The sequence below is a fragment of the Salvelinus fontinalis genome, chromosome 28, assembly GCF_029448725.1.
Source record: "Salvelinus fontinalis isolate EN_2023a chromosome 28, ASM2944872v1, whole genome shotgun sequence".
Taxonomy (NCBI): Eukaryota; Metazoa; Chordata; class Actinopteri; order Salmoniformes; family Salmonidae; genus Salvelinus; species Salvelinus fontinalis.
Window position 1 is genome coordinate 42,622,915 of NC_074692.1, and position 14,857 is coordinate 42,637,771.

The 14,857-nt window shown below is 45.1% G+C and overlaps 1 protein-coding gene across 1 annotated transcript in view; it reads left to right on the top strand.

Moving 5' to 3' along the window:
• adamts12 (ADAM metallopeptidase with thrombospondin type 1 motif, 12) overlaps positions 1-14,857 on the top strand; it is a 49,250-nt gene that overhangs the window by 9,415 nt on the left and 24,978 nt on the right. Inside the window, exons 3-5 of the mRNA XM_055887787.1 lie at positions 13,703-13,886; positions 14,075-14,204; positions 14,443-14,536. Coding sequence (XP_055743762.1) covers positions 13,703-13,886; positions 14,075-14,204; positions 14,443-14,536 — 408 coding nt within the window. The remainder of the gene's footprint in view (positions 1-13,702; positions 13,887-14,074; positions 14,205-14,442; positions 14,537-14,857) is intronic.

A 14,857-nucleotide genomic window follows, 5' to 3' on the forward strand; every position in this document is an offset into this window, starting at 1 on the left:
GAGTTGGGGTGGGCATTGTATGTTGTGTGTGTTTGGTTAGTCCATGGGTGTTGTATGTGTATGGGATAGTGTTTGTTAGGTTGTCTAGTTATGTCTATGGCTGCCTAGATTGGGTCTCAATCAGAGACAGCTGTCATTCATTTGTCTCTGATTGGGAGCCAGATTTAAGGTAGCCATAGGCAGTAGGCTTTTGTGGGTGTTTGTTCCTGTGTCAGTGTTTGGGCCACACAGGACGGTTGAAGGTTTGTTAGTTTGTTGTTTTGTAGTTTGTAGTGTCTTGTTTGCTGTTCTTCATTAAAAGATGGCTTATTTCCCTCAATCCGCATCTTGGTCCTATCCATGCTCCTTCTCGTCTAAGGGGGAGAACAACATTGACTGCCTTTACAGAAACACCCACCACAACAGGACCAAGCGGATTGAGGAGAGAGAGAAAGAACTAAGGCACTGGACACAGGAGGAATGGTCTTGGGAGATCATGGACGGAAAAGGACCCTGGGGAAGGGTTGGAGAGAATCGCCGCTCTCGGGAGGTGAAGAAGGCAGCCACAGCCCAGGAGCGGTGGATTGAGGAGGCAGCACGGATGAGAGGCTGGAAGCCCGAGAGGCTCACCCAAGAATTTCTTGGGGGGGGGCTAAAGGGGAGTGTGGCGAAGCCGGGTTGGATACCTGAGCCAACTCCCCGGGCTTGCCGTGGAGTAAGAGGGCGTCGTACTGGTCAGACACCGTGTTATGCGGTAAAGCGCACGGTGTCCCCAGTACGCGTGCTTAGCCCAGTGCGGGCTATTCCACCTTGCCGCACTGGGAGGGCTAGGTTGGGCATCGAGCCGGATGCCATGAAGCCGGCCCAACGTATCTGGCCTCCAGTACGTCTCCTCGGGCCGGCGTACATGGCACCAGCCTTACAGGTGGTGTCCCCGGTTCGCCTGCATAGCCAAGTGCGGGCTATTCCACCTCGCCGCACTGGCAGGGCTACGGGGACCATTCAACCTGGTAGGGTTGGGGAGGCTCGGTGCTCAAGAGCACGTGTCCTCCTTCACGGTCCGGTATATCCGGCGCCACCTTCCCACCCCTGCCCAGTGCCTCCAGTTCCGGCACCACGCACCAAGCCTCCTGTGCGTCTCCAGAGCCCTGGACGCACTGTTCCTTCTCCCCGCACTCGCCCTGAGGTGCGTGCCCTCAGCCCGGTACCTCCAGTTCCGGTACCACGCACCAGGCCTAGAGTGCGCCACGAGAGTCCAGTGTGCCCTGTTCCTGTTCCCCGCACTCGCCCTGAGGTGCGTGCCCTCAGCCCGGTACCTCCAGTTCCGGTACCACGCACCAGGCCTATAGTGCGTCTCAGCCGGCCAGAGTCTGCCGTCTGCCCAGCGGTGCCTGAACGGCCCGTCTGCCCAGCTCCGTCTGAGCCATCTGTCTGCCCAGCTCCGTCTGAGCCATCTGTCTGCCCAGCTCCGTCTGAGCCATCTGTCTGCCCAGCGCCGTCTGAGCCATCTGTCTGCCCAGCGCCGTCTGAGCCATCTGTCTGCCCAGCGCCGTCTGAGCCATCTGTCTGCCCAGCGCCGTCTGAGCCATCTGTCTGCCCAGCGCCGTCTGAGCCATCCGTCTGCCCAGCGCCGTCTGAGCCATCCGTCTGCCCAGCGCCATCTGAGTCATCCGTCTGCCACGAGCCATTAGAGCCGCCCGTCTGTCCCGAGCCAGTAGAGCCGTCCGTCAGTCAGGAGCCGCTAGAGCCGTCCGTCAGTCAGGAGCTGCCAGAGACGCCCGCCAGTCAGGAGCTGCCAGAGACGCCCGCCAGTCAGGAGCTGCCAGAGACGCCCGCCAGTCAGGAGCTGCCAGAGACGCCCGCCAGTCAGGAGCTGCCAGAGACGTCCGACAGTCCGGAGCTGCCCTACAGTCCGGAGCTGCCCTACAGTCCGGAGCTGCCCTACAGTCCGGAGCTGCCCTACAGTCCGGAGCTGCCCTACAGTCCGGAGCTGCCCTACAGTCCGGACCTGCCGGAGTCCCTCAGCCAGGACCTGCCGGAGTCCCTCAGCCAGGACCTGCCGGAGTCCCTCAGCCAGGACCTGCCGGAGTCCCTCAGCCAGGACCTGCCGGAGTCCCTCAGCCAGGACCTGCCGGAGTCCCTCAGCCAGGACCTGCCGCCCCTTATCCCGGTGCTGGTCCTTATCCCGGTGCTGCCCCTTATCCCGGTGCTGCCCCTTGTCCCGGTGCTGCCCCTTGTCCCGGTGCTGCCCCTTGTCCCGGTGCTGCCCCTTGTCCCGGTGCTGCCCCTTGTCCCGGTGCTGCCCCTTGTCCCGGTGCTGCCCCTTCTCCCGGTGCTGGTCGCTCATTTAGGTGGTGTTAGTGGGAGGGTGGTCATTGGGAGGGGGATAAAGAAGCGGGGATTGATTATGGTGGGGTGGGGACCTCGCCCTCAGCCTGAGCCACCACCGTGGTCAACTGCCCACCCAGACCCTCCCCTGGACTTTGTGCTGGTGCGCCCGGCGTTCGCACCTTGAGGGGGGGGTTCTGTAACGTTCCTGACCTATTTTTATGTTATTTTGATTATGTTTAGTTGGTCAGGGCGTGAGTTGGGGTGGGCATTGTATGTTGTGTGTGTTTGGTTAGTCCATGGGTGTTGTATGTGTATGGGATAGTGTTTGTTAGGTTGTCTAGTTATGTCTATGGCTGCCTAGATTGGGTCTCAATCAGAGACAGCTGTCATTCATTTGTCTCTGATTGGGAGCCAGATTTAAGGTAGCCATAGGCAGTAGGCTTTTGTGGGTGTTTGTTCCTGTGTCAGTGTTTGGGCCACACAGGACGGTTGAAGGTTTGTTAGTTTGTTGTTTTGTAGTTTGTAGTGTCTTGTTTGCTGTTCTTCATTAAAAGATGGCTTATTTCCCTCAATCCGCATCTTGGTCCTATCCATGCTCCTTCTCGTCTAAGGGGGAGAACAACATTGACTGCCTTTACAAGGAGAGAAAAGGTAAAACAGCTGGACAGCAGAGAGACACAACTGAAAACAGCTGGATAGCATACAGAGAAAGGAAACAGCTGGACAGCTGAGAGAGACAAAGGAATTAAGTTGGACAACACAGAGAGAGACATTGGAAAACAGCTGGACAGCAGAGAGAGACAAATGAAAACAGCTGGACAGCAGAGAGAGCGAGACTAAGTAAAACAGTTGGACAGCAGAGAGAGAGAGAGACTAAGTAAAACAGTTGGACAGCAGAGAGAGAGAGAGACAGAGTAAAACAGCTGGACAGCAGAGAGAGAGAGACAGAGTAAAACAGTTGGACAGCAGAGAGAGAGAGACTAAGTAAAACAGTTGGACAGCAGGGAGAGAGAGACTAAGTAAAACAGTTGGACAGCAGAGAGAGAGAGAGACTAAGTAAAACAGTTGGACAGCAGAGAGAGAGAGAGACTAAGTAAAACAGTTGGACAGCAGAGAGAGAGAGACAGAGTAAAACAGTTGGACAGCAGAGAGAGAGAGAGACAGAGTAAAACAGTTGGACAGCAGAGAGAGAGAGAGACTACATAAAACAGTTAGACAGCAGAGAGAGAGAGAGACTAAGTAAAACAGTTGGACAGCAGAGAGAGAGAGAGACTAAGTAAAACAGTTGGACAGTAGAGAGAGAGAGAGACTAAGTAAAACAGTTGGACAGCAGAGAGAGAGAGAGAGACTAAGTAAAACAGTTAGACAGCAGAGAGAGAGAGAGACTAAGTAAAACAGTTGGACAGCAGAGAGAGAGAGAGACTAAGTAAAACAGTTGGACAGTAGAGAGAGAGAGAGACTAAGTAAAACAGTTGGACAGCAGAGAGAGAGAGAGACTAAGTAAAACAGTTGGACAGTAGAGAGAGAGAGAGACTAAGTAAAACAGTTGGACAGCAGAGAGAGAGAGAGACTAAGTAAAACAGTTGGACAGTAGAGAGAGAGAGAGAGACTAAGTAAAACAGTTAGACAGCAGAGAGAGAGAGACTAAGTAAAACAGTTAGACAGCAGAGAGAGAGAGACTAAGTAAAACAGTTAGACAGCAGAGAGAGAGAGACTAAGTAAAACAGTTAGACAGCAGAGAGAGAGAGACTAAGTAAAACAGTTAGACAGCAGAGAGAGAGAGACTAAGTAAAACAGTTAGACAGCAGAGAGAGAGAGACTAAGTAAAACAGTTAGACAGCAGAGAGAGAGAGACTAAGTAAAACAGTTAGACAGCAGAGAGAGAGAGACTAAGTAAAACAGTTAGACAGCAGAGAGAGAGAGACTAAGTAAAACAGTTGGACAGCAGAGAGAGAGAAAATAAATCAGCTGGACAGCAGAGAGACACAAGGGAATATAGCTGGACAACAGTGAAAGAGACAAAGGAGAGAGTTCCATTCTGTACCTGATGATTTACTTTGGTAGAACTATCAAGAGGATATGGAAGAGGATTAACGATGTTCTGTAAAATGACCGGAAGAGTCAGTACATGGCCTTTCTCTCAGTGTTTCCTCCTGTCACATCAGGAATGTCTCTCCTGCAAGGTCTTGTCTCACATTCAGTCAATCGTGTTTGGTTTGCAGTCACTTTTAATGAGCCAAACTGTGTAAATACATGGCCTTGAGGATATGCAGCTGTTGTGATAGTGCATGCGTTTGGGCTAGAGCAAAGAGACATTGAGTGTGCAAAGACCTCCATGCATTTGTTAAAACTTATTTATGATAGGGGGCAGCATTTTCACTTTTGGATGAATTGCGTGCCCATAGTGAACTGCCTCCTACTCTGTCCCAGATGCTAATATATGCATATTATTATTACTATTGGATATAAAACACTCTGAAGTTTCTAAAACTGTTTGAATGATGTCTGTGAGTATAACAGAACTCATATGGCAGGCAAAAACCTGAGTAAAAATCCAAACAGGAAGTTTGGTCAATGTTCAACTCATCGCTGATTCAATTCCCTGTAAGATATGGATCTGTCCTACGCCTTCCACTAAATGTCAACAGTCTGTAGAACGTGGAATGAAGCCTCTAGTGTGATGTGGGGCCGGATGGGAGGTGTTTCAGTCATTGGTCTGGCAGAATGCCAGTTCCTGGTCATGCGCTTTCCTCATGATATCACCTTGCGTTCCATAACTTCTACAGACACGAAGGAATGCTCCGGTTGGAACGTTATTGGATATAGATGATAACAACATCCTGAAGATTGATTCTCTACTTAGTTTGACCAGTTTATTCGACCTGTTACATAACCTTTTGAAGTTTTCGTCCGAGTTCGCCTGCAGCTGCGCGAGCGTTTGGACATGTGCACTAAACATGCTAGCAAAAGTAGCTACTTAGACATAAGTAATGGACATTATCGAACAAAACAACAATTTATTGTGGAACTAGGATTCCTGGGAGTGCATTCTGATGAAGATGATCAAAGGTAAGGGAATATTTATGATGTCATTTCATATTTCTGTTGACTCCAACATGGCGGAGAAATGTTGTTATTTTTGAGCGCCGTCTCAGATTATTGCATGGTGTGCTTTTACGTAAAGTTTTTTTGAAATCTGATACAGCGGTTGCATTAAGAACAAGTGTATCTTTAATTATATGTAAAACATGTATCTTTCATCAAAGTTTATGATGAGTATTTCTGTTATTTGACGTGGCTCTCTGCAATTTCTCCGGATATTTTGGAGGCATTTCTGAACATGGTGCCAATGTAAACCGAGATTTGTGGATATAAATATGCACATTATCGAACAAAACATAAATGTATTGTGTGACATGATGTCCTATGAGTGTCATCTGATGAAGATCATCAAAGGTTAGTGATTCATTTTATCTCTATTTCTGCTTTTTGTGACTACTATCTTTTGCTGGGAAAATGGCTGTGTTTTTCTGTGGCTATGTACTGAGCTAACATAATTGTTTGGTGTGCTTTCGCCGTAAATCCTTTTTGAAATGTTGGCTGGATTCACAACATGTGTAGCTTTAATTTGGTGTCTTTCATGTGTGATTTCATGAAAGATTGATTTTTATAGTAATATATTTGAATTTGGCGCGCTACATTTGTTCTGGCATTTGGCCAAGTGGGACGTTACCGTCCCACATATCCTAGAGAAGTTGTCTAATGGTTCCTAAATGTTTCTTTGACTGACCTACCCATCTCAAACTTAAGTTCTCATTTACAACCTGGCCAAGATAAAGCAAAGCAATGCGACACAAACAACAACACAGAGTTACACATGGAATAAACAAACGTACAGTCAATAACACAATAGAAAAGTCTATATACACTGTGTGCAAATGAGGTAAGAATAGGGAGGTAAGGCAATAAATAGGCCGTAGTGGCGAAATTATTACAATTTAGTAATTAAACACTGGAGTGATAGATGTGCAGAAGATGAATGTGCAAGTAGAGATACAGGGGTGCAAAGGAGAAAAAATATATATAATAATATGGGGATGAGGTAGTTGGATGGGCTATTTACAGATGGGCTATGTCCAAGTGCAATGATCTGTAAGCTGCTCTGACAGCTGATTCTTAAAGTTAGTGAGGGAGATATGAGTCTCCAGCTTCAGCAATTTTTGCAATTCGTTCCAGTCACTGGCAGCAGGGAACTGGAAGGAAAGGCGGCCAAAGGAGGAATTGGCTTTGAGAGTGACCAGGGAAATATACCTGCTGGAGCACGTGCTATGAGTGGGTGCTGCTATGGTGACCAATGAGCTGAGATAAGACGGGGCTTTACCTAGCAAAGACTTATAGATGACCTGGAGACAGGGGGTTTGGTGACAAATATGAAGCGAGGGCCAGCCAATGAGAACATACAGGTCGCAGTGGTGGGTAGTTTATGGGACTTTGGTGACAAAACGGATGGCACTGTGATAGACTGCATCCAATTTGCTGAGTAGAGTGTTGGAGGCTATTTTGTAAATGACATCGCCCAAGGATCGGTAGGATAGTCAGTTTTACTAGGGTACGTTTGGTGGCGTGAGTGAAGGAGGCTTTGTGGCGAAATAGAAAGCCGATTCTAGATTTGATTTTGGATTGGAGATGTTTAATATGAGTCTGGAAGGAGAGTTTACAGTCTAACCAGACACCTAGGTATTTATAGTTGTCCACATATTCTAGGTCGGAACCATCCAGGGTGGTGATGCTAGTCGGGTGGGCGGGTGTGGGCAGCGAACGGTTGAAAAGCTTGCATTTGGTTTTACTAGCGTTTAAGAGCAGTTGGAGTCCACGGAAGGAGTGTTGTATGGCATTGAAGCTCGTTTGGACACTGTCAGGATGCTCTCGATGGTGCAGCTGTAGAACCTTTTGAGGATCTGAGGACCAATGCCAAATATTTTCCTGTGACATTAACTGAGGCACTTACCCCCTAAAATGGTCAACGGGACAGTATTGTTGGTGGACCGACAGGGTACACACGCAAAAAAGCTATAAGCATAATGTACATACAGTACCAGTCAACAGTTTGGACACACCTACTCACACCTAAAGGTTTTTCTTTATTTTGACTACATTGTATAATAATAGTGAAGAACTCAAAACTATGAAATAACACATATGGAATCAAGTAGTAACCAAAAAAGTGTTAAACAAATCAAAATATATTTTAGATTTTAGATTCTTCAAAGTAGCCACCCTTTGCCTCGATGACAGCTTTGCCCACTCTTGGTATTCTCTCATCCAGCTTCATGTAGTCACCTGGAATGCATTTCAGTTAACAGGTATGGCTTGTTAAAAGTTCATTTGTGGAATTTCTTTCGTTCTTAATGCGTTTGAGCCAATCAGTTGTGTTGTGACAAGGTAGGGGTGGTATACAGAAGATAGCCCTATTTGGTAAAAGACCAAGTCCATATTATGTCAAGAAAAGCTCAAATAAGCAAAGAGAAACAACAGTCCGTCATTACTTTAAGACATGAAGGTCAGTCAATACGGAAAATTTCAAGAACTTTTAAAGTTTCTTCAAGTGCAGTCTATAAAATATATTATGATTTGTTTTGATGTCTTCAGTATTATTCTGAAATGTAGAAAATAGTAAAAAATAAAGAAAAACCTTTGAATGAGTAGGTGTGTCCAAACTTTTTGACTGGTTCTGTATCTAGGATCTTAAAATAATCCTGCAATAAGAGGACATTTTATATATTATCTGGATTATAACTAATGGACGTTTTTGAAGTGGTTGATTACGTTCGTAAAGGAAAATGAAGTTAAAAAAAGTGGAAATTGCAATCTTCAGAAAGCCTTTTGAAACCCAAACACACTAAAAGTTTTACATTTCCGAATGTTCTCCTGCAACAGGGTGATCAAATTAAGATCATACATCAGTACCGTAAAAGCTTTACCCAAAGCATTCGAGTATGAGCTGAAGGTGCACAACCACAACATTAACAGTGTCTAGACTAACGGATCATAAATGTAATTTTACTACCTTTTTTTTACGTGACTGGACCAGTAATATAGTGTGTGCAACTTTCGTCATTTTCTACACACAGTCTTCAACTGAGGGGTCCCAACCCACCATTGCACTAATCCTCCCAGTAAGGGAGGAGGTCAGTGTATGACCATAGTACCAATCTACTATACACTCCTAGAAGAAAGGGTTCCAAAAGGGTTCTACGGCTGTACCCTTAGGATAACCCTTTTTGCTTCCAGATAGAACCCTTTTAGGTTCCATGTAGAACCAAAAAGGGTTATTTAAAGCAGTGGTTCTCAAATGGTTTTGCCTCGTGACCCACATTGAACCAGGTTGTCTCTGCTGCAACCCAATATTCACATCACGAAAAGGAATCAGCAAAATAAAATCTGGAAAACAATTTTTAATGCTATATCGATAATAATTGTAGCAATTGTATGACAAGGGAATAACATTCCCACCTCTTTCATTGTCAATAATACATTTTTGCCCCTATTCTCGATGAAGAATGTCAATAAATTCACTGGTTTGAGACCAAAAAATCTACCAAAATAGCGCTGCTAATAGCTCTATATTGAAAATACTGTGATTGAAGTAAAATTGTTCAGAGATTAAATTATTTACAAATGTATGTTCATTATAATTTCTACACATGTTCTACCTGGTTTAACCAGTTTAAGTTCAGACTGGAGTATTTCTACATAATTATTATAATTTTAGTTTTACTCAGACACCCTCAGAAAACCTTTTGGGTCGCGACCCACCAGTTGAGAAATGCTGCATTAAAGGGACAGCCGAAGAACCCTTTTAGGTTCTAAATAGCAGCTTTTTTTCTAAGAGTGTAGTGTTCCTCAGTAAGGAGGAACGTAAATGACCAGACCACAGGCAGCCAGCTGTGGGAGGGAAACACTGCCAGATCCAAGCTGCAGGAGAGGCCATGTCACTGACTCCAGAGACACACAGGCAGTAGAGGCACTCTTTCCAAGTATGAAATGATGAGCCAAAAATTGAACTCGTGTTTGCTCCAATGTACATTTTTTCTCTACTGATTTCAGGGAAGAAAACAATGAAACAAAGTTTTATCAGGAAAATCCGTCGATGTGTGAGGTATAGACATATTTAAGAGTATACATTTTTTACTTCATGGTTGTCATTGTGAACAATTCCATCATGGTAAAACACATCACCCGACTCTATGTTTGCAAAACACAACTGCCTAGAAAATAGCTCCATAAACCTGCCTTGACCGACAGTAGGACAAGGCCTGGTTTTTCTCTCACTCATTGGTTGTCCTGGTTTTGAGGGTTGATATGTACAGATGTAGGATCTTCATTTGATCACCCGGTTGTAGGACATTTTTAACTTGTAGTACATTTGAGGTTTAAAAAGGCTGCTGCAGTTTGTAATTTCCACTTTGAAATTTCCAGCTTGATTTTCCCTTACGAAAAATTGATCAACCCCTACAAAAATATCCATTATTTATAATCCACATTTTGATTCACATTTCCTGTTGCCTTTGGATTATTTTCCTGCTGCAGCAAACTGGCTCAAATTAAGATGCTACATCTGTAGCTTGGCATGGAGTGGGAGTAAGCCCAGGCGACAGCACACGGGCATGCCTCTGGAATGCAATAAGCCACAGCGTGGTTACTGTTACCAAGTGAACACCCTGCAACCTCTGATTCCAGCACACTCCTGGGAGAGTAAATAAAGACCAGAGAAGGTGAAATGGGCTCATCCAAACAGAAAGGATAAAGACAATACTACAAATCATGATAATGTAATGATTTGGTGTGCAAGGATTTGAAAGGACTAGCAGTTGATGGTGTTCTCATATAAAATGCACAAGTTGTATTCCATAATAATGTCATAGGACGTTGGAATTTTTGGATGGTACAGTGGTCCCATTTCTTCTTTGTTTCTGTTTTCAAGCGCTGCAGTCAGACCAAACCCAACGCTTTTTCAATGGAGGAGTTGGTTGCCCCAAGGCACTACAAGGAATGAGTAGTTGAACATTCAGTGCCATTATTTCAGGACATTATCTTTTGTGAAATGCATATCTCCTCACGTTGTCCTGATGGAAAATAATGATACCTCTGAAGCCATGTAAAGATCCCACTCACATAATAATTTGACAAGACCTTGAAAATGACTCTGCATGTAGTCCAACTTCTTATCTTCTGCATTTGTGCAAAAGAGAGCAGATGTCATTAAAGTACTCTTAAAATGTAATTCTTTGGTCTGTATGTGTTCGTGTTTGAAATCATTATGGTGAGCTGTTGTGTGATCCCTCATCACACAGTCCCCACCTCCCCTCCCCATGTGTCCCAGTAAGGAGTGGAAGGCCACAGACTCACTCTGTGTTACAACAGACAGGAGGCAACTTACCCCAAACCCTCTTGGCCTGCAATCCAAAGTCCAGCAGAAGCAGTAAACAGAGCTAAAGCAGTTCCACATGGCTTCTGTATTTAACACATACACACGTACGCACGCACGCACGCGGACACACACACACACACACAGAGACCTATGTTATTACAGCCTACCCTCGCTCTGGCTGGCACCACACACTCAAACACACTTCTTCTCAGATACCCACAGGTGAGAAGGAGGAGGAGGAGGAGGAGGAGAAGGAGGAGGAAATATTGAGGCTTAGAGAAGGCAGGCTGGGTCTGTTGGCAGAATTTAGGGGATTTAGAATGCACCACAAAGGCCTTTGTAAAAATCTGAGCCCATTCTGTCCTAATTGGTTTTGGTTGTTCTGAGTAGAGCTCTTTTTTTGTTTTTTCTCAATATCCATGTTTGTTTCCTTAGGTTCTCTGAAAGTACATTAAATGCACTTTGAATGAGGAACAAACTTTTTTGTTCTTCCTTTCATGTTCCATGTCGTTGAATGTTATTGGTGTAATAGGACACCTTGTCAGCTTGTGGACGGTAGTTTAAGGATTACAGGTAGGAATGTGCATTGATCCCTACAGGGACTCTGTATCTGTATTCTATATGCAGATCCCTGCTGAGTCAGGCTGAATGTTTGAATGGGCCTCTCTCTTACTTACATTCCTTACTGGAGGATCTGATCTGCAACCATCCACCTGGTTTTGTCTTTTGGGACAGAAATCATAACTGATTGAGGAAAACATTAGAGGAACCAGCCTCCAATCCATAACCCAGACAGATATGGAGCACAGGCGGCTGGTGGCACCTTAATTGACCCAGTTTATGCATCACACGGGAATTATTTTTTGTTGTTGAAAGTTACATATCTTGAAAACTTGATTGCTGACAAGCAAAACATTTTGGGACTATGACAGCAATGGACGAATGAAACAAATACCAAAATATAGTTTTTGGGTGGAGTTTTCCTTGAAGTGTTTTACACTTAGCACACAGCAACTAGAAGCCCACCCCTACTCTCTTGAGACTACTTCATCAACTTGGCTGGAGAGAACAGCAGGTTTTCTAGATAGAGATATGCAGTAGACTGCAGGATTCCCTAGAGCAGCACAGCACAGCCCTAACTTCAGTGGATGAGTGAATGGCAATGTTTGCCCTCCAATGGTCACTGGTTCGATTTGCTACTAATTTATCTAGAACAGAACAGGATCAAAACGAATCAGGAACAGTGAAGAGCAGAACTCCTGGGAAGAACATTCAGCTTATTTTACTCATTCTTGGAGAACATACCCCTCCTCCCTCTCCCTCTTCTTCTCTTTTGCATGTTGGTTTAGAGATGGAGAGAGAGGCACACCCCGGTGCAGTTTGGGCTTGTTAGGTCATACATACACTTGACATACCAGTGTTTCCCCTAGGATTCTTTTCAGCAGTAGGGTTTTTTAATTAAGGCCCTCCTCTTGGCCACAGAGACAAAATGTTGCTTATTTTAAAGCACAATTCCTGCAATTATACACATTTTGATTGCCTTAAATTCTACAAATGTTGCCATGGTGTAGGCCTTGTACTTATGCTATCTGAGTGTCTCAAACATTATAACAAAATCAATGGGGGCCCCATGCCATGACGTTTCTGGAATTTTAGAATCTAGTTTTTATTTTGGTTATAGTTAGTTCTCAAAGATGATCTTATTTAAAAATATACAGCTCCATTATCTTTTCTACATACTTTATATATGGTTTTAGTCGTTTAAGTTTACACTGAAATAGCTTTACCCCCCCCCCCCCAAAAAAAGAAACAATTATTTTGCAGTGGCTGCCAAGATTTTGCAGCAGCGGAAACACTGCACACACACGTTGCACTCTCCCTGCAGATAACTGAATAATCACCCAGACGAATAGCCCTGCAGAGAGAGAGAGAGAGAGAGAGTGTGTGTGTGTGTGTGTGTGTGTGTGCGTGTGTGCGTGTGTGTGTGTGTGTGTGTGTGTGTGTGTGTGTGCGTGTGTGCGCGTGTGGGGGGGGGGGGGGGGGGGGGGGGGGGGGCGCGTCTGCACCGGTAGGAACATGTAGAGCATACTTCAGAGACAAACACTGTCCCATAAATGAACCACTGCGTGAGGGAATGCGTCCCAGGGCACTGAAACATGCCTTCCTCAAGGAAATAACTCTGCCCTGACCTTAAAGGCCCAGTGCAGTCAAAAAACATGATTTTTCTTTGTTTTATGTATATTTCCACACTGGGGTTGGAATAATATTGTAAAATTGTGAAAATTATGATAATGGCCTTTTAGTGTAAGAGCTGTTTGAAAAGACTGCCTGAAATGTCATCCTGTTTTGGTGGGATAGAGTTCTGGCCTGCCTGGTGGCATAAATTGGTTAATAGACCAATACGAATGAGAGTTCCAAACCTCTCTGCCAATAACAGCTAGTTTTCCGTTTTCCCCTCCCTACTCCGACCACTCCCAGATAGTTCTTGCAAAATCTTTGCTTGAGAAATTGCTCTTTGTTATATTTTAATCACAGTAAGGTACTTAATTGTTACCCAGAAATGATTTGATATTGAGATAAAAATGGCTGCATTAGACCTTTAACTGCACTCTTTTAGTAAGGTACCTCACACAACACGTAAACAGCACACACGTAAACAACAGCTGTAAAATCACGATGACTGAAACCCATTTTTTTAACCTTTATTTACTACTGACATTTTCACAGCTCAGAAATTGTACATCAGAGTTATGTTCCATTGTGACTCACATTTTCCATTTTAGTCATAACAAGTTACAATATGTTGCATACTGCGAGATGGATGGATTGGTTCTATGTCTATATCCCACAGATAGGGCTTGACACACACACACACACACACACACACAAGCACACGAATGCAGCACACACACAAACACACGTGTGTACACATACAGTACAGTGTGTGTGTTTCCCCCACAGAAAGGTTTGTTTACCTTGCCTGAGGGACCACACTTCATTGAACCAGCCCAGGGGACAACTGATGGTGCTGTGGAGGGGGAGGGACCAGAGCCCCATGTGGTCTACCCCAGCATTACAACGGCAATGCAAAGACACAAACGCAGCTCTGAGGACCTGGACACACCGAGCCCCTGTGGGGTCAAAGGTTAGTAGAATAAAATAGAACACAATTCCATAGATTTTGTTTAATATAATTTAAGATATTTTGTTTTGTTAGATTGCTTTGCATTTTGTAAATGTATTTTTTTGTTTGAGCATGAGGAATGTTCCAGGTCCTATTTCTCCTCTAGTCTCGTGTGTTGAGCGTTGATCTCTGTGTTGTCTGTCCTGCAGATGCGGCACATGATTCCCTAGTGGTGGAAAGAGAAAGGGAGGACTGGGCGAGGGAGCAGCAGGAGGAGGATAGGGAGAAAGAGGAGGAGACGGCTCAGCATCGCTCCCAACGCTCCGTCAGCAGAGAGCGGTACACAGCAGTGTTTCCCCTACTATAGGTGGCTGGTATAAATAGGCGGGTAGAATGAAAGAGTTCACAATTCGATTGGCAAGTTTTATTTCATAGGAAAGACTGGGCCAGAGTCTGGATTTTTCCTGGAATTCTTTGAATATTTATCATTCTTGGAATCTCTTTATTTTCCGACATCATTGCCTATCACCGAAATGTACCTCTCATTCTTCATTGTGTTTCTCACTCCTGTGTGAAGGTGGGTAGAGACCATGGTGGTGGCAGACTCTAAACTGATTGAATACCACGGCAGTGACAATGTAGAGTCTTACGTCTTCACCATCATGAACATGGTGAGTAGGGAGGATCAGGCTTTACCTGAGCCCTCTGTCCACACCAGACAGACACAGTAACAGTGACACGTCATGACAGCAGTGTGGTGCTCCAGTGATAGCTTGTGTGTGTGTGTGTGTGTGTGTGTGTGTGTGTGTGTGTGTGTGTGTGTGTGTGTGTGTGTGTGTGTGTGTGTGTGTGTGTGTGTGTGTGTGTGTGTGTGTGTGTGTGTTTGTGCGTGCGTGCGTGCGTGTGTGTCTGTGCGTGTGTGTCTGTGCGTGTGTGTGTGTGTGTGTGTGTGTGTGTTTGTGCGTGCGTGCGTGCGTGTGTGTCTGTGCGTG